Below are 18291 nucleotides of genomic sequence, written 5' to 3' on the forward strand. Positions count from 1 at the left end.
ACACACACAGGAGGCAGATTGTAAGAATTGTGTCATCAGGGTAGTTCTAGGCATTTGACTAGCAAACGTCAACAAGCAGCCTGTTTCTTTTTTACATAACCAATAGATGCGAAGGAGCCAGTGGCCCGGCTGAAGCGAGGGCAACAAGCTGAGACAGCTCCTGAACGCCTTCTACTTAAGAAACAAACACACCAGAGATGAACTGACAGCCCGCCGCAAATGAATGCAAACTGGGGGAGAAATGGAATGGAGGGAAATAATAATCCAATCTCGCGGCCACCTCCTCCGGAGAGCCCGGCGAGGGGGACGGGGGCGGGGAGGGAGGGAGGGGGGGGGGGGGGGAGCGAGGACAGCGAGGGGAGGCTGAGGCGTGATGCATCCTCCCTGGGCGGGCCTGGGATGGGGGGGGAGGAGGGGGGGCGCTCAGATAAGGTGAGGAGATTAACCACCCCTCACTGATGAAAGGAGGAAATAAAAGCCAAGTTTGACCTCTGGTTCTTCCTGCCCTCGCCGCACCAGGCTCCCTCTCCGTCTCCGTCAGTCTCCCTCGGCCGAGGGGCAGCGGGAGGGTCGTGTACATTCGAGGATCTGAACAGGGTCGGCCCCGGTACGGCACCAGTCCCCAAGCCCCTGTCCGCTAACGCCGGAACACCAGGTACGGTACTAAACACCATCCCCCTCCTTTCCCGACCCCTTTTATAAACCGACCTCTTCCGCCCTTCCACGGGAACCCTCCCACGCCAGCCTCCGAGGGAGGGGGCCGAGGGAGGGGGCCGCTCTCCCCGTGACGACGCCGGGACGTTCCGCCGGGGGGGGGGGCGCGGTGGCTTTGCCGAGGCTCAGCCCGCCACCCTCGTGAAAGGGAGCTGTCTCTGCCGGAGCCGACGTGCTCCGTTGGACCTTGGCTTCCCTGTTTCACATGGGGTCTGCTGGGGTGTGGCAGGGCCGCACCTGTCTGGTTGTCTGGTTGTCTGGTTGTCTGGCTCTTTGGTGCAGAGGTGGTGCTCTGGTGAAGCGCTTATGCACGCTGTCAACCCACACTAGTTTGTTCAATGGCTTTCTCCTAAACAGCTTTAATTCACCAGCTCAAATGGAAATCAAAGACCTTGCTCGATGTGACTAACCCTGCCCGTAAAGGGGCTCCGTCATCAAACGCTCCCACTGATCCGACATGTATAAAGGACAGGGGCTGTGTGTGGTTGTGCCGTTGTGCGCGTGTGTGCCGTTGTGTGTGTGTGTGTGTGTGGGGGGGGGGTGCATGTGTGTGGTTGTGCGTGCGTTTATGTGTATTAGTGTGGGCACTCGTGAGTACATTGCCCCCTACTGTGAAAACAGCCCAACCTCCCCGATCGCTGAGCTGTTGGAGACTAACAGCCCCTTTTCAGGACGGCAGCCCATAATTTCTCCTGTTCGCTCCACCAGGACAGCAGGAAGAGGGATGTGCTCAAAGAGACCCCTGGTCTCCATGTGTTTGGAATGAAAAGCCCTGCTCCCAGGGGTGAGTGGCAGGCTACAGACAGGAGACCAACATTCAGACATGGGCCTATTCACCACACCACCATCATTTTGTACCACGGCCTCCTGGGCCCCAATCGCTCAAACCAAACAGCCACACATGTACACATGTAGACGCACGCACAAACACACGCACACTGCGGTTAGCCCTCTGTTCACACACTCAAATGCCATTCCACAAAATGGATGAAAACAAGGGCTAAATGCTCCCCCCCCCCCCCCCCCCCCCCCCCAAAAAAAAGAAGAAATGATTCAAATACGTTTTTCGACGTACATTGTCGGTACATCGTAGCTATAGTACAAAGACGTTTCCTACACATGGAAAGAGCTACTCCTAGAGATGTGAACGTCTGATCTTCTGTGTCCGAGGGGTAGCATCTCCTACGGTGAGCAGGCCCGGAAACTCGCCTGGGGAGCCATGTGACTGTGTGGCCTGAGAGGATCAGATGGATTATCTCCATGATGAAGAGGAGGAGGAGGACGAGGAGGAGGAGGAGGAGAAGGAGGAGGAGAAGGAGGAGAAGGAGGAGGAGAAGGAGGAGATGCCTCTATTTAGATCCTATCAACATAAATTAAGACCGTTCCTGTGGATTCTGCCCAGGTCTTTATTTCTTTATTTTGGAATACACACTGTGTACGAGGCATTTGTCAGCCATTTCCCTTTACGGTTTTCCTTTCTATACACGCAAGGCCTATTGTCAGCCGAGTCTTTTCTTCACTGTCACATGGCAGTGTAACACATATTTTCTATTCGATTGCAGAGGAATTTCAAAAGCCCCTTTCATATGAAATGATCTTTTTCAATTGTACCCTGAAGGCGAGAAAACAACCAAGTGACAAAAGTACCGCCTTCCCGCGAGAAAAAAAAACCTCAGCGCTTTAGCGAAACCATTCCAAATCTCAAGAGTCCCCCCCCCCCCCCTGCCGTTACAAAACCACACACATGAAGCTGGGAAATATATGTTTTACGCATCTCGATGAGACGTCGGCATAAAAGCACAAAGCAGTCATTTCCATTCATTTGTCTCTGGCTGACGGGGAGATGAAGGAGTGAAGCAGATGCTGTTGCTACGTGAACGCGTTGCTCAAACACAGCAACCCTTTTCTCCTTTCAAGGGGAACTGGGATGATTAGATGGAGAATCAAACCTGCCACTTCCTGCCTGCCTGACACACACACATTGTCACTTTAATGAGGTATTGTTGGTGAGGCAGGAGCACACGAATCAGAAGCAAATCGTTCTCAGTACATTGGCATTTGTTCAATGGGGGGGGGGGGGGGGGGAAATACAACTGCATTAATGTGAAATTGAAATTTGGAGTTTCTGCATCTAAAGAAAGGAGGACTGCTTAAGGGCTGCAGGCAGTTCTGTTGGCAGATCACATTCGGATATTTCTCTAATGGGAATTTCCGTCAGGTAACAGTAGGTGGGATGTGGTGACCTTTATCTGTGGGAGTGATAGAATGACCCAATACGGGAGATACAATCATCCTGTGATACAATCATCTGTATTTCTTATGTTACGACCCACCCCTGTGTGTGTTACGACCCACCCCTGTGTGTGTTAGGACGCTGCACTGCGTGAGCTTGACCGGCCCCCGTGTGTGCGCGTGTGTGTGAGTGTGCGTGCGCCCGTGCGCATGCGTGTGTGTGTGTGTGTGAACGATGTGAGGGCGGTCATCTGGGCTGCTGTAGTCGGCAATGTTAGCACAGATGTTTCTGCAGGTGAGAAGTTACCGTCTCCTTCTGAAGGTTAAAGACACATCGCTCCACTACATTCTCACGGCTAAACAGGAGTTAGCTGGGCATGTGCTTCGTGATGAGCTACATGTGTTGGTGAGCATGTTTATTCATGTGTGTGTGTGTGTGTGTGTGTCTGAGAGAGAGGTAGAATTTGAGAGAGAGAGAGAGAGAGAGAGAGAGAGAGAGAGAGAGAGAGAGAGAGGGAGGTGTAATAGCTTTGCTGCAGGTTGTAACAGATGGTTGCTAATGGAGGTTCATAGATCTGAATGACAGGGGCCAGGGAGTAGGGCGGAGTTTTCAGGGGGGATGGGAAGTGTGCATTTGTGTGTGTCTGTGTGGTGTGTGTGTGTGTGTGTGTCTGTCTGTGTGTGTGTGTGTGTGAGTAGACGGCTGCTGTCGTCCCATGCTCAGAGCGGAGGAACAGCATCGATCGCGATCCAGTCAAACCTTCCTTCGACACCTCAGTCAACCACCACGTCGCCTTGTTTCCCCAGAAAAGGTTTGCGACTCGTCCTGTGTTTCTCGCGGGAATTGACGACGGAAAAAAAAAACAGAATGGGAATTTGATTTTGCCAATCAATGTTTTGGAGCTCGGAGCTGAGGAGTTATATCTTTCTATTTTTGCCCAAGGAGAACTCGGCCTACTTCCCTAGTTCCCCTGCTTCCCCTGATGGGACACGAGTGCTATAACTGCCTCTCCAACAGCCTGCAGGAGATGAAAAACTAAATTGCTTTCTTAGACTCTCCTCTCTTTGGCAGTATGGCAGACCGCGGCCTCGTCTTTCGCGGTGTATACAACATTGAGTCACCTTTAATGGCGGCCGACTTCATGCATGTTAAAACTTTAACTGGTGATTGGCTTCGTTAACCCCCCCCCCCCCCCCCCAAGCACTGCTCATGCATGCTCATTACGAGGGCCTTGTAATTCATTAAAGCCCCGCAAATGAACACAAGCCATGCCGAGGGCTAGGCACTATTACTGAGCGGCACACTAGGTCCACGGGAGGTTAATAATGGATCAACTGTAAAGTTACGACCTCGACACTTGAAACAGAACCGACGTTGAACGTCTTTCACGGAAGCAGTCTAGACGCTCCTCTAAATAAACCGTGTTCAAAGACTGCAGCTCGGTCCTGACTAATCCATCCCAGAAAAGCATCTCGCGACAAGCAGCGTAGGGGGACGGGGGGGGGGGACGGGGGGGGCAAGGCTGTGGGGAGCTCCTCACTCTGGGCTGGGAGAGACGCCGCCGCATTCATCATCGCGCTAACGCCGACGGGGAGGGAGACGGAACGGTCGTCGGGCGCCGGCGCTCAGCGTCGGCCCGCCGGCTGCCGTCACTTTTACGGCCGTTTGAAATAGTGCCGGGGGGCTTCGGTTTTTATCGAACGTTATACTGGTGTTTCTGGTGATTAAAAAACACAGAGGAACGTCTTCAAATGGAACGATGTCAAGTATTTTACTGCCGAGACACTAAGCACCTATAACACAGAGACAGAGAGGGTACACTCTGTTTGTCAGGACAACACTCACTCTCTTCCCATCAGTCCCCAGAGGGGAAAGTAAGAGCTGTAACCAAACCTCTCCTCCTTCCAGGGGTCGGAGGGTTCAGACTCTGCCCCCGCCAACACACGACACACTATCCCCTCACCGTACCCACACTCAACTCATCTGCACAAACGCCCACGAAGGCCTACACTCGATGGCACATTGTGGTGTAATTGTGTGCTTACATTTTTTTTATGGTAGTGGCCCTTTAAAAAAGACAGAGGGCTAAATTTAGCTGTTTTAAATTGGTGATTTGCACCGGGTGCCTGTCCAATTAAAGCGAGTCGCTGAGGCGTCTGAGAGCGTGCTGGGATGCCGACTCGAGTCACACACACCAGCGCAGACTCAAAGGAAAAGGGACCATATTCCCTTCGCGTGTGTAGCTATGCAGCCCAGAAGACCCGCCTGTGTGCACATACAGTACACACACATCCCTCCAGCACGTGACACGGCCACACGGAATGTGTGTGTTTTGCGCGGGCGCGCTCGCATCTCAAACTGGCCCGCGCGTGTGCGGCGAGTGAGTCTGTGTCTCAGTGAATTATTCACGGCGGTAACATGATGTCGGACGACACAGCGGCCCGCCCGTCCTCCCCGCACCCCTGGCCTGTCGCTCTGTGTCGTCTTGGTTTCCATGGTCAGGGTGAAAACAGAGACATACACACAGTGACTGATTTATTCTGTCAAGCGCACTTTGGCCATCCCTGCACAGTGTCCAGTCAAAGCTCTTCCACTCGAACACAACTCCAATCATTATGACTGCACCGTCACAGAGCATCTCTGTCCTCCCAGCCAGAAACCCACCCCCCCCACCACCACCCCACCACCTCCCAATCTCCCAGCTCCTCAAAACACCCAGACCCCCTCTCCCTTCTTCTTTTACCCAAACTGTTTCAGCACAGCCATCCTGCTCTAGGTCCAGAGTGGGCTGTGTTTGGCCACTGACAGTATTCCCCTTCTTGAGAGCAGACAGGGTCTGGAAGCCTACAAGCCCTGAGAGGGGATCTACCTAAAGCCACAGGTGAACATGAGCATGAGACAGGGGCGGCTAACTCGGCCTCTGTTCCCCTCCCTCTCGCATTCGCCTCCGGCCAAGTTGGATGCGAGTGACAAGGCGCTCGGTAACGCACGCCCAGAGACCCCCATGCACAACGTGTGTTTATCCACAGCAGGCCGGAGGCAGACCGGAGGCAACCGACGGAAATGGCACTGGAGGAGCACCACAGAGATCTGTGTAATTGGATTAGACCAAACCTCAGTCCTCTTTATTCCATCACTCCCCTCTGTGAAATCCTAACTCGCGAGTTGACAATGGCAGTTAAGGCTGCTATCGGTGATGTAACGTGATCTGTGTCTCCTCTCCTACGGCCTGGGAGAAACCCCCCCCCCCCCGGCCACGGGCCCCGTCTGATCGACAGCCCTGCGCAGCCCTGGCCGGCTGGTGCTGACTGACTGACAGGCTGCTTCAGAGAGGCGCGGAAGGCTAACTCATCTCCAGCTGGCTATGTGGCGCCGAGCGGGGCCACTCCAAAGAGACGCGGAAGAAAGGAGACACACATCAGTCGAACAAGAATCCCTTCTGCAAGGTTTTTTTTTTATTTTCGACGCGCGACAGGTTACATCGGGGGTTCTCTGTTCTGTTTGCAAAGCTGCGTCAAGAGGCCTGTCAGACGGCCGCACGCGCAAAGTCGTGTGGGTTTTTTAGTCTTCTGGTGGGGTGTCTGACACATTCAGATACCACACGCACGAGCACTCAACAACTCACTATCCCAGTGGATCGATGTCCCCCCACTTCTGAGATAGCACCCTCTATCAGCAGTATTTTTTTTTCTTCCTATTTCGCAGGCGATGAATAGTAGAGGCCTGGCGCTGGGTAGCAGAACCAGGACGAGTCGACTTAGGTTCTACCTCATTACACCACACCAGACTGGAGGTGCTCCTGGAATCACCGAGGAGCTCATTAAAACGGCTGAGTGGGGAAGAGTGACGCATGATTCTTGACTAGACCACTCAACGTCTTGCTGGGAATGCTGCTGATATGCGCTGAACACTGCCAAGATGTCTACGGATGTGAGTGAGACAGAGAGAGAGAGACAGACAGACAGACAGACAGACAGAGAGAGAGAGAGAGAGAGAGACAGAGAGACAGAGAGAGACAGACAGAGAGACAGAGACAGAGAGAGAGAGACAGACAGAGAGAGAGAGACAGAGACAAAGAGACAGACAGAGAGACAGAGACAGAGAGAGAGAGAGAGAGAGAGAGAGGAGAGAGAGAGAGAGAGAGAGAGAGAGAGAGAGAGAGAGAGAGAGAGAGAGAGAGAGAGAGAGAGAGAGAGAGAGAGAGAGAGAGGGAGAGAGACGAAGGGAGACTGTACAAACGGATCCTTCTCTACTGTAGTCTGTGTCGAACAGAATCACGTGGGGAATAAAGCATAATTCATGTTCTCGTTCTAAACCCCCAGGTTCCACCAGGGTAAGACAGGCTTTTACGTTTCAGAGAGCTCAGTCAGTTCCGTGAGGTCGTTTCCATGTCGACGTCGGGAGCTGTGCATTTACAGTCTCTTTGCATTAGTTCATCAGTAAAATAAATATGCTCGGCAATATGACCACCCCAGGGAGGAGTTAATGAATGGGAATTTGCACAAATAAAATGTCCTGCTATTTGTAGCACACACACACTGATTACGGTGCCGGATTTAAAGTTTTCCAAATGCACGGGAGTAAACATTTATAGATAAATAACCGTTACAGGAGGTGGGGGGAAGGGGGTAAAAATGGAGTGGAACGGTAAACAGCTTCAACAGCTGAAACCTGAATGCGTTTGAGGCGCCCTTATCTGCAGGCTGTATTAGGAGTCTGGTTCCACATCACACTGTCTGTATGAACAACCACTGGATTGGTTCAGCTGAGGTCTTTCATTTTTAGTTGACTGACATCATTTATGACCTGGCCAAATTAAAGCAAATAAGATACAAAAACCTATTTTGATGTGCCTTGTGACTAAACTAACTCAACTAAAATGACTCACCAATTCACACCCACTGCTTTTTCTTCTACTGTTTTTACTACCTTCTCTCTGTCTTTCTCTCTCTCTCTCTTCACACTATATTTTCCTTTCCTCTATCCTCTTCCTTTCTCCTTGTTGCTGCTCATTTGGAAATCTATGAATTTCTGAACATCATTTCCTTGGCTTTTCTCAAGCCTAGGGGTGACATTTCCATTCCGGCTCTTCTCTTTTTTCAGCTCATTTCCTCCCTCCTGAGTGAGCCGCAGAGACAGGATGTGAGGAGACAGGGTGGTCCAGTGGGGTTAGGGGAGAGGGGGAGGGAGAGGGGAGGGGAGTGAGAGAGAGGGAGTAGAGGGTAGCGGTAGAGGGAGAGAGGGGTGGGAGAGGGGAAGAGGTAGATGGGGAGGAGAGGGGAGGTGGTAGAGGGGTAGAGGTAGATGGGTAGGAGAGGGGAGGTGGGAGAGGGGTAGAGGTAGATGGGTAGGAGAGGGGAGGTGGGAGAGGGGGTGGGCAGAGCACTGAGCTCACAGGGCACCCCTGCCAAAACAGGGGGCGGAGGGTCGGTGCCAGTTCAAATCCAATCCCACGCATGACCACGGGAAACATAACAATACCTCCCCCTCCAAGGATCCGTGCAAGAGAATGAGCCATGCCCAACTCTTTAAGAGAGTGTGCCGCTCCGGGTGAACATGCCTGATCATATAAGAGTCCGGCTGTTTAAAGATACGCACATCTGTCCCTTCAAGGCACTGTGCTGGTGAAAACAGCAGCACTTTATGCCTCGAGGGGCCCTCTCAGGCCGGCACACAGGGGAGGAGGGGCGAGTACAGCCCCCCTCATCCCCCTTTCAGAGCCCCCTCATCCCCCTTTCTGAGCAGTATGGCTCAGTGGCTTCACTCTGCCTTTGGGCTTTGGGTCTCCTCTGAGTGCATCTCCTCACTGTCAGTGTGTGCGTGTGTGTGTGTGCGTGTGCGTGCGTGTGCACACCGCTATGCGTGAAGTGGCACTGTGTGAAAATGTGATTTTCAATCATGGGGAATGAGGTAAATGGCCAAATTGATTAAAAGCACATCACCTGCAAGTATTATGGAGAATCCGTTGCTAAAAAGAAATTACTTGAGAGGGTTCTCAGTGCGCTGCAGATCTGAAGGGAGTGCTGATTTGAGCAAAGCTAACTTATTAACTGCTTTGTTAGAGAACCTAATAAAGCAGGGGGGGCATCAATATATTGTTTTCAGAAATATATATTTTTTTTTCCTGATTACTTCAAACACCGAAGCTTTCATGCTCCACTACATTATGAACGGATTTGGAAAATGGCCCAAGTTTTCCTTCCCCATGCCTCATAAAGTGATCTCTCACTGAGGATGAGAAAGCACAACCAGCCAGACGGCTGCAAGCTGATTGGTTCCCACTGGGGAAGAGAATAAACTGTAAGATATTGTCCTCCCTCGAAGGTGATATCAATTCTCACCAAGGGACCACGTTTTACAACCTCCTGTGTTCCTCACACACTCATCACCATTCCGACTGGATCTATGACCCCTCCAGCATGTTCTCTTGGTTTTGATTTATGGTTAAACTTGAACCTCCCCCTCATAGACAATGGTGCATTGAAACGTTCCTAAAGCGCACAGGTGAGACCCTGTACACCAAAGGTCATGTACCGTCCATACATGTACATTAAGCTGTACTACACGTCTGAGGTACGGTATCGCTCAGTAGGTAGATCCCTCAACTAGCAAATCAAGAACCTGCAGGTTCAAATCTACTGCCTGTACTGTACGTTTGTATGGACATTCTTCTCCTTATAACTGACTGAGATGGTGGAGGACAGGTGCAGTAACGTGATCTCACCTCCAGGGCTCTCCTCTTGCTGCTGAGCAGCTTGGCGATGTCTCGGGCCACCCTCTCCACCAGGTCTTTGGGGTTGTTCTTCTTGATGTCAAACTGGCTCTTCTTCTCGTTGTAGATCTGGAGAGAGAGAGAGAGAGAGACAGACGGAGAGAGAGAGAGAGAGAGAGAGAGAGAGAGAGAGAGAGAGAGAGAGAGAGAGAGAGAGAGAGAGAGAGGATTAAAAAAAACAGGGGGACAGGTTAGACGTGACTTCACATGGCTCCCATCCATTCGATATGAGCAGGGAGCAGGGGTCATTTGAGATCGGCAATGACTTCTCGCTTTTATGACTGCGACCTCTCAGTGGGGAGTGTAGTCCACCCTGCATCCAGCTGGCTACTTAACACATGACCAGAGAAGCACACACAGCTGGCCACTTGACTCCCGGCCGGGAGCACACGTACTAAACCATCTTCAGGGCTGAACAGAGAACTTACTTACTCTCACACTACTAGAGGCCAGGAGAAACACTAGCAGGAGAAAGACAGCGCGAGATATAGTGATTAAGAGAAAGAATGTATGCTTCACCATAGATAGACAGATACAGATATTGAGAGAGAGAGAGAGAGAGAGAGATGTTAATAGTGAGGGAAAGACAGACACAGATTAAAAGACAGTGAGAGAGAGAATGTGATAGACAGAATGTGATAGACAGAGTGAGACAGAAAGACCGTAAGAGAGAGAGAGGGGGTGGGGATTCAGAGAGAGAGAGAGGGAAGAGAGGCATCGTGACATCTGTTTGGACCATAGAGGGATGTACTTGGAAGATTAGCCTACTCTCCCAGAATCCTCGACCTGACTCAGCAGTCCTGATTCTCTGGCAGACAGGAAGTGGTCCACGCAGCAGAGCAAAGCACCTTCCCCTGGAGGGTTTCTGCTTATACACTCCAGACCCAGCTCCACTCAGCACAAACAGGCTCTCAATACTGCCAGGCCAGCTACTGGATGAACCTCTACTGGTTAGACTGGCTCATACTGCAGCCAAACCACAGCCCCACTGATCCCTTTATACGCGCCACCTTGATTGGCATGGCAAAATCAGACCAATCAGAACTCGGATTTACACCCCATTGTGCTGGCTGAAATGGTGTGGAGGGATAAAATAGATCTGGCCCTGATATGAGCTATTATTTGTCCGAGATTGATGCGTTTGGTGTGCAGCAATGAGATGGGAAAAATGGCGGCGTCCATCACACATGATCTATCTCTGTCAGACTGAAGGCTGGGCAGACAGCCAGAGACGGCCTCTCTCTCCAACGGGCCATGCCAACGAAACACTCTTACTAGATTGCCTGGTGTCTGGTTATAGCTTGTCCTCTGAGGAATCACTGTTTGATTACACACACACAGCTTGTCAAGGTGACATATGCTGCAGCACGAGTGGCGAAATCAAACAGAAGTAGACTTCATTAATAATGATAGTGGGGAGAAAAAAGACAGGTGGCTTCATTTTCCAGCTGTTTTTTTTTGGTGTCTTTCATTTCGTGCTTCAATTACCTACCCCGAAGAAGTCATTAGCCCACAGTGTGTACAGAAATGAACAAGTATGCAAGCTTAAAACGCACGCACGTACACACACAAAAACACACGCATAAGCCTGAACTCCTTAGTCCCCAGTGCAGGATGAGGTGGACCTCAAAGCCACAGACCAATAATCTGGTGACACTGACACCCGTGCAAAGATACACGTGCCATTTGAGAAGTCTTTTTTCAAGGTGGAAGAAGCCATTAACGGAATCTTATTAAACCATAAAACAAGAGGGCGGTTCGCTCCGCTCCATTGACAGGCTACAAACCCCTGACTCTTTTAATGGATGCCTTTTTTCAAGTCAATTTGAAAAACCATGTCAAATTTGTTTGAAAATCAATATTCATCTCACTACAATTCCGAGGATTCTGTGCGTGTGTTTCTCGGTGGCTCGATTATCTCGCCAACTGGGCCGCCTAACAGCCGCTGCTTGAAACTGGAACGCGGCAGGTGTGCGGCTCAGGCTCCGAGGACATGCAGTGTCGACTGTTAAAATGAAATAGATAAAAGAGAAAGAAGAGAAGAAATATATAAACTTGACAAATAAACGGAAACATATAAAACGGGCTCACCGCCTAGCGTTCGTCGAAAACACATGATCAAGACTCAGAAACGAGCTACTGCATACGGAACCGCATTTCACAAGAAAAACAAACTGAACATTTCCTTTCTCACATCGCCATGGGAAAAGTTATGTTTCCTGTCATGTGACAAGGCCCTCGAGAGGTAAAAGGGTGGATTGGCTTCGTAACCATCACTATTGCATTAGATACCTAGCTATACATAGCCTGTCTTTCAGCAACTCATGTTAATAATCCATCTACCCACATCACTAGTGGGTTTTACAGCCAGCTATCTGTTGAAGTGGCTAACTGACATGGTTCTTGAATTCATAGTTATTGGATGATGAATAGGGAAATGTACAACAGAAAGCACATTCTGTTTAACTAGAAAAACGAGTAACTAGTCACAGTCTGAAAAAACCAAAGGGCACGAGGCAGTGCACTAGTTCTTCTAATGTGCAGTGGTGCTCAGAGGTCCTGCCTCACTCCGGGAGACTCATCTCCTGCAGGCTCGCTCTCAAGGTGAGGAGACGATCCAAACATAGACGATGCCACTCACACTGACACAACAGACACGTCGCAGCTTCAACGCCTACAGGAAGTTCTCTTCTCAGAGGGCGCGTCAACACAAAGCCAGGCCGCGCCGAGGCCTCGCTAGCTCCCCCTTCTGGTGGACGAGCAAACACCGCGGACTCCAATGCCTGTTACCAACGGCTACGTCCCCCATTTTTACATACAAGCACTACACGCGTGTGTTGTTTTCCACGTCTTTCAGCATTTCATATCGCTATGCTAACCAACAGGCTTATGAGAAGCCCCATAGCCCTGTGAAACAAAGCTAGCTGCTGTTGCACGGGGGCCCGTTGCCCAGACGGATGACGCTGTGAGAGCAGAGCGGTCACGGTCATCACAGCCCGCACTGGCGTGGCCCGATGAGGCCCTCGGACCTCTCTGATAGGGGGATTCTGCGGTGCTGTCAACCATAGAGCCTTCTGACAAACAGGGGGCTGTCTATTAGGCCGCTGCCATGCCTTTTGATTGACAGCACATGGTAATACTGCCAATGATGGGCTTGAGGAGCACCAAATCCCCTCCTTACTGAGGGAGTGAGATGAGTGGCCAGGGCAGCAGAGCCACAAGCACATCAGCCCTACCGACACCAGATTCCACAGCTGGTGGAGGACTGGTTAAGAACGGTGGGCTCTGTAAGTAGTGATCTGATTGGAGGTTTCCTTCCATGCTAGCACAGGAATGCTGTGTTTGCATTCAGAGGAACAACCATTGTGGAGATTTTGCGGCGATTGAATTTTCCACATACATGTATGCACAGTATGAAGTAAGTAAGTAATCATTTTGTATTTTATTTATGTAGTGTAGTCTACACATATATGGGTCGACCCTAAGCCTTATTCCTTCATTCCCCTGCAGCTGATCTCAACTGACATGTTTGGCCACAAGCAAACAGAAATAGATGAGGTTGCTTCCATGGCCAGTACTACTGTAGCACTCTCCTCCGATCCACCGAGAAACTGGTTTTCAGAACTGACTGACCCATACTGTCGGTGACGAGGAACAGCTTTACGGCAAACAGCCACCAGTGTGCCCGAGTGTAGCTACTGATGTCTGTGGGGGTCTGGTCTGTGGAGGCCTGGAAGCAGCTCCATCACAGAGCACAGGGCTGAACTGGCAGAGGTGACTCCACACAGGGGGACTGGGCCAACCAGACCGGCTGCTCCTAACACTAACACAGGGTCTGAAAGAGCAGGCATGCCAGTAGACTCCAATATGCTCTCTCTGGCAGGGAAAAAAGCACACCCACACAGTCACTTCCACACACACACAACCCATCACACACACACACACACACCCCATCATTCACGCATTTCAACAGACATGCTGTACCCACCACAAACATTCACACTATAACACGTGCAAACAGGCGCAAGTCCTTTCTTGCGCACACACACACACATATGCACTAGTTCTCACGCGCTGATCATTAGCCATGATAACTGGTGCCTGCGTGCCAAGATCAGAGTGTCAGTGTAAACACACAGATGGGGAGTGGTGGGGGGGGGGGGGGGGGTGGCAAACTTCCAGAAACTCACTATCAAAACGTGGGATGTCAATCCCATGAGAGGACTCTCTCCGGCATCATCCTCAACCAATAGAAAGGATCCAGTACCTTCCGTAACGAGTCTACGCTTTGGTTCAGCAAAGCCACTCTAGAGCCCTTGGTGCACGGTGTCGGGGGCTACGCATCGCAGCAACCGCAACAGTGTACGCTATCTCCAAATCCCCGAGTTTTCAGACCTGCAGCCTGTCCTCCGTACAGCTACAAAGTAACACGAACTGAAGAGCAGGGGAAGAAAAACGATAAAGGAATCGTGGCTCCGTGACAAGAGAGTTGTTTGTTGAGTTTTTTGCAGTTTACTCTGGCAGCCTCGGCGTTATTGTCCTTACGTCTGTGTCTAAGAGACACAGGACGGCTTATCGCTCCGCGAAGTCATCCACAATAGGCCTCTGTCTGGCTGGTGCAGGCGCACTGTGACAGAGACAGATGTCGCATCATTAGGGGAATATTAGTGGGCTCTGCCGAGCACACCTCGTTTTCCCGGGCCCCGGGAAACAGTTCAATAAGAGAGGAGACAAAGGGAGAGGGGGGGTTGCAGGGCCCCCGGAGAAGCTTCCGAGCAGACGCTCCACGCCAGCCCAGGAGCTCCACGCCAGCCCAGGAGCTCCACGCCAGCCCAGGAGCTCGGCGAGGAGGGCGAGGCCGTCGCCTCCAGAGGAGCCCAGGCCAGTGAGGCGGAGCGGGAGCACAGACTGTGAGGGTGGAGCTCGTGTGTCATTCACACAGCTCTGCTCCAGCACTGGGGGGACGTGTGTGTGTGTGTGTGTGTGTGTGTGTGGTCTTGTTTGACTACCCTTATGGGGACCAAGTCCCTGGTAAACTCAGAAAAAGGTTTTGATGTTTGTTTTGTTTTAGGGGCTTCGGGGTTTTACATTCATTCATTGTTTGTTACATTAACAATTAAGGTTGGTTACCATTTGGAGTGGTTTGGGAGGGAATTGTCAGTCCTTACTTGAATAGTAAATCAAACTTGTGTGTGTGGTGTGGTGTGTGTATGTATGTGTATGTATTTGTCTTAGTGTGTGTATAGGCTGGTACAACAAATATTCAGTTCAGTGGTCAATATGTGGACCACCAACAGTACAACAACTTCAAAGTATTTAGGAATACTATAAATAATGGAATACGGGTTATCAAGGTTATATTGAGTAATTGATGAAGACAAATTACATTTACATTTAGTCATTTAGCAGATGCTCTTATCCAGAGCGACTTACAGTAAGTACAGGGACATTCTCCCCGAGGCAAGTAGGGTGAAGTGCCTTGCCCAAGGACACAACGTCATTAGGCACAGCCAGAATCGAACCGGCGACCTTCTGATTACTAGCCCGATTCTCTAACCGCTCAGCCACCTGACTCCCTGAATGTACAAATGAATGTAAAATATGAATGACCAGGTCCATGTTAGAGGAGTTACAGTTAAACAACAGAACCAAGCAAGAACCCCAGCAAAGGCAATGGTTCACTGAGTCAAGCTAACAACATTCAGGAGGCTCTGCATTCAACACCGGAAACATGAGCTCAATATTTACACACACAACCATCAGGGAGAGGCTTAGATTCAAAATGAAAAGGAGAGAAAGAGACACAGAGAGAGAGAGAGAGAGAGAGAGAGAGAGAGAGAGAGAGAGAGAGAGAGAGAGAGAGAGAGAGAGAGAGAGAGAGAGAGAGAGAGAGAGAGAGAGAGAGAGAGAGAGAGAGAGAGAGAGAGAGAGAGAGAGAGAGAGAGAGAGAGAGAGAGAGAGAGAGAGAGAGAGAGAGAGAGAGAGCAGAGATGAGAATGGAGAGCTCATGTGTAACATGATCAGAGGGATTGTCAGCAAGGATGAAGACAGGTTTGAACAAAGAGGTACACACTTACATGATCACACACACACACACACACATACACACATACACACACACACACACAAACACTCCACAGAGGCAGGCCTCTGCACACCCTAAAAGCAACCTTGTCTACCCAGCTGAGCCATGGACAGATTATACAACTGCCTTTTGAACACTCTAACTCACAGGTCGTTTCCATTATCATCATTATCATCATCATCATCATCATCATTATCATTATGAATATCATCTCCATCATCGTCATTCTTATTCTGAATATCATCTCCATCACCGTCATCATTGCCAGTTTGCCAGCTGGTCCTGTGCTTGTACCTCACTACCTCTGCCACAGTCTGACTGGAATGACAGGACAGCTCCAGACACTGCCTGTACTGTACATACAGTATGTCTCCTTGACAGACGTCTGAAACGACTGACCAGTCCTTTCATACTGAGCCCAGGGGGCTTGTGCTACTCCCACCCCATTTACAAAATCACATTTTTTCACACGAGTGTATCGTAAAAACTAATGATTTTATTATTAACTCTCAGACCAGGACAGATGGACAGATGGGGAGGTGAGCTACTGTATCAGTCTACTGTACAGTCTGACTAGTCATTACCACCCATCAGCTACAGGACCGCATTTACCACAGCTAACACCCAAGGCCAAACCAACCTGTCAGCCGGACTATTGGTCATCCAACCAACAAGTCAGCCATCCAACCAGCCAGCCATCCAGCCAACCATCCAGCCAACCAACCAGCCAGCCAACCAACCAACCAACCAACCAACCAACCAACCAAACAGTCAGCCAGCCATCCAACCAACCAACCAACCAACCAACCAGTCAGCCAGGCCAGCCAGACACTCCCTGACAAATTAATTCATAACAGACATGAAGAGAAGAGAGAGAATACTAGAGTGTGTTTGTGTGTTGTGGGGAAGGGAATGTGTGTGTGGAAGGGAGAAGCAGCTTCCCTCCCCTGCTCCACCCTCACTCAACTCAGGGTATTTGTCTTTCAGACAGAGATGAACTACAGCCTTTTTATTAACTTGCTGATGGTAGGGAATTGTTTGTTTTTTGATTTCCTCAAATCGACAGCAACAATATATCTACTCTATATTTCTTCCTTTCCCCCAGTCTGAGTCTCTCGCTCCCCCACCCGCTTCTCCTCAAATCTCTCTCCCTTTCTTTTTCTCTCTCTCAGCCCATCAGACTCCCTTCCCCTCCCTCGCTCTTGCTAGTGAAAAAACAGCCTGCACACTGTCATTTTATTGATTGAGCCAGAAGCTATATCAAACGCACCGTCATACAAATTTCAGCCCCCATCCTATCCAATTACTTCCCAGTTTTAACAGTGAGGTAACACAGACAAGACGTCCTCTAGTGGCTGTGTGCGTATGCGTGTGTGTGTGCCTGGGTGTGTGTGTTGGTGCGTGCGTGTGTGTGCGCACACTCGAGTGTGTAGCCGGGCTGCGGTCGTCCTGCTGAGGGAGCGAGGCCCTAGGGAGCGCGCCGCGTGGCGTCTCCTCCACTTCCTCCTCATCTCACTAATTACTGTTCCACTTCCAACGCCACTGATGAAGGCTGGCACCTGTCCATCAACCGGGCTCAGAGCACATACTGCTGATGCCACCAACGCCATCAGCTACCGCCGCCCGTCCCTCTCTCCTCCTCTTATCGCTCGATCTCTTCCCGGGCATTCCTGCTCACACCATCTTATCTCCTCTTCTCCTCCACAGCCCTCCATCTCTGCCCTGCTTATCTCGCCATTAGCTCAGTCAGACTGAGACTTTGCAAACCTTCAATGATGAGAGTCTTAATGGATACAAATTCGACAACCTGGCTTCCGCGAGCTCCAATTCAGAGGAATGGCCGAAATTCGAGGGGGGAATGCAGTCAGTTGTATCTTTTTCTCTCGCTTATCTCTCCCTGATCCGTCCTGCCGGTCACCAGAGTGGCAGCCGTAGCCAATAGGAGGTGTGCTCTGCTCTCTGCTCCTCTAGAGGGGGCTCTGCTCGTCCACGCTCTCTGGAAGAGCCCCTCCTAGCAAATCACAGCAGCTGTAATCCCTAATCTCCCTGTAAATTCCCCCCAGAAGAAACATCAGGAAATACAAAACGCAGTAATGAGATGAGAGTAGCAAGCAGTCGGCAACGCCAGCAGTGCACAAAAGCGGATGGGCTCCAGTTTTTTTTCCTGCCGTGGGTTTTATGGGGGTTTTTGAGAGAGTTCACTGGGGCAACATTACGTAATCTGACAAACGGAAAATTGTGGGGCTGCTGTAGAATACAAAACATACAACTAGTTTCCAACTCCGATGTGTGTCGCAAGTAAACTGACTTATTTAAAAGTAAAAAAAAATAATAATAGAAATGGATGAAGACTTTACAGAAGGCCTCCATGTAATATAGCCATTGTAGTTTGTCTGCTGATGTTTGACCGTGTAAGCCTAGCCCCCACCTGAGTGCCAGTCAGTATGACAGCCATTTTGTGCCTGTACGTTTATCTGGAGCCAGAGC

General features: G+C 50.4%; 1 protein-coding gene across 3 annotated transcripts in view; it reads right to left on the reverse strand.

Moving 5' to 3' along the window:
- cacna2d2a (calcium channel, voltage-dependent, alpha 2/delta subunit 2a) overlaps positions 1–18291 on the reverse strand; it is a 115089-nt gene that overhangs the window by 74774 nt on the left and 22024 nt on the right. For all 3 annotated transcript variants that reach the window (XM_062458749.1, XM_062458765.1, XM_062458757.1), the window contains exon 3: positions 9672–9788. In XM_062458749.1, coding sequence (XP_062314733.1) covers positions 9672–9788 — 117 coding nt within the window. The remainder of the gene's footprint in view (positions 1–9671; positions 9789–18291) is intronic.

The sequence above is a fragment of the Osmerus eperlanus genome, chromosome 1 (assembly GCF_963692335.1).
Source record: "Osmerus eperlanus chromosome 1, fOsmEpe2.1, whole genome shotgun sequence".
Classification (NCBI taxonomy): Eukaryota; Metazoa; Chordata; class Actinopteri; order Osmeriformes; family Osmeridae; genus Osmerus; species Osmerus eperlanus.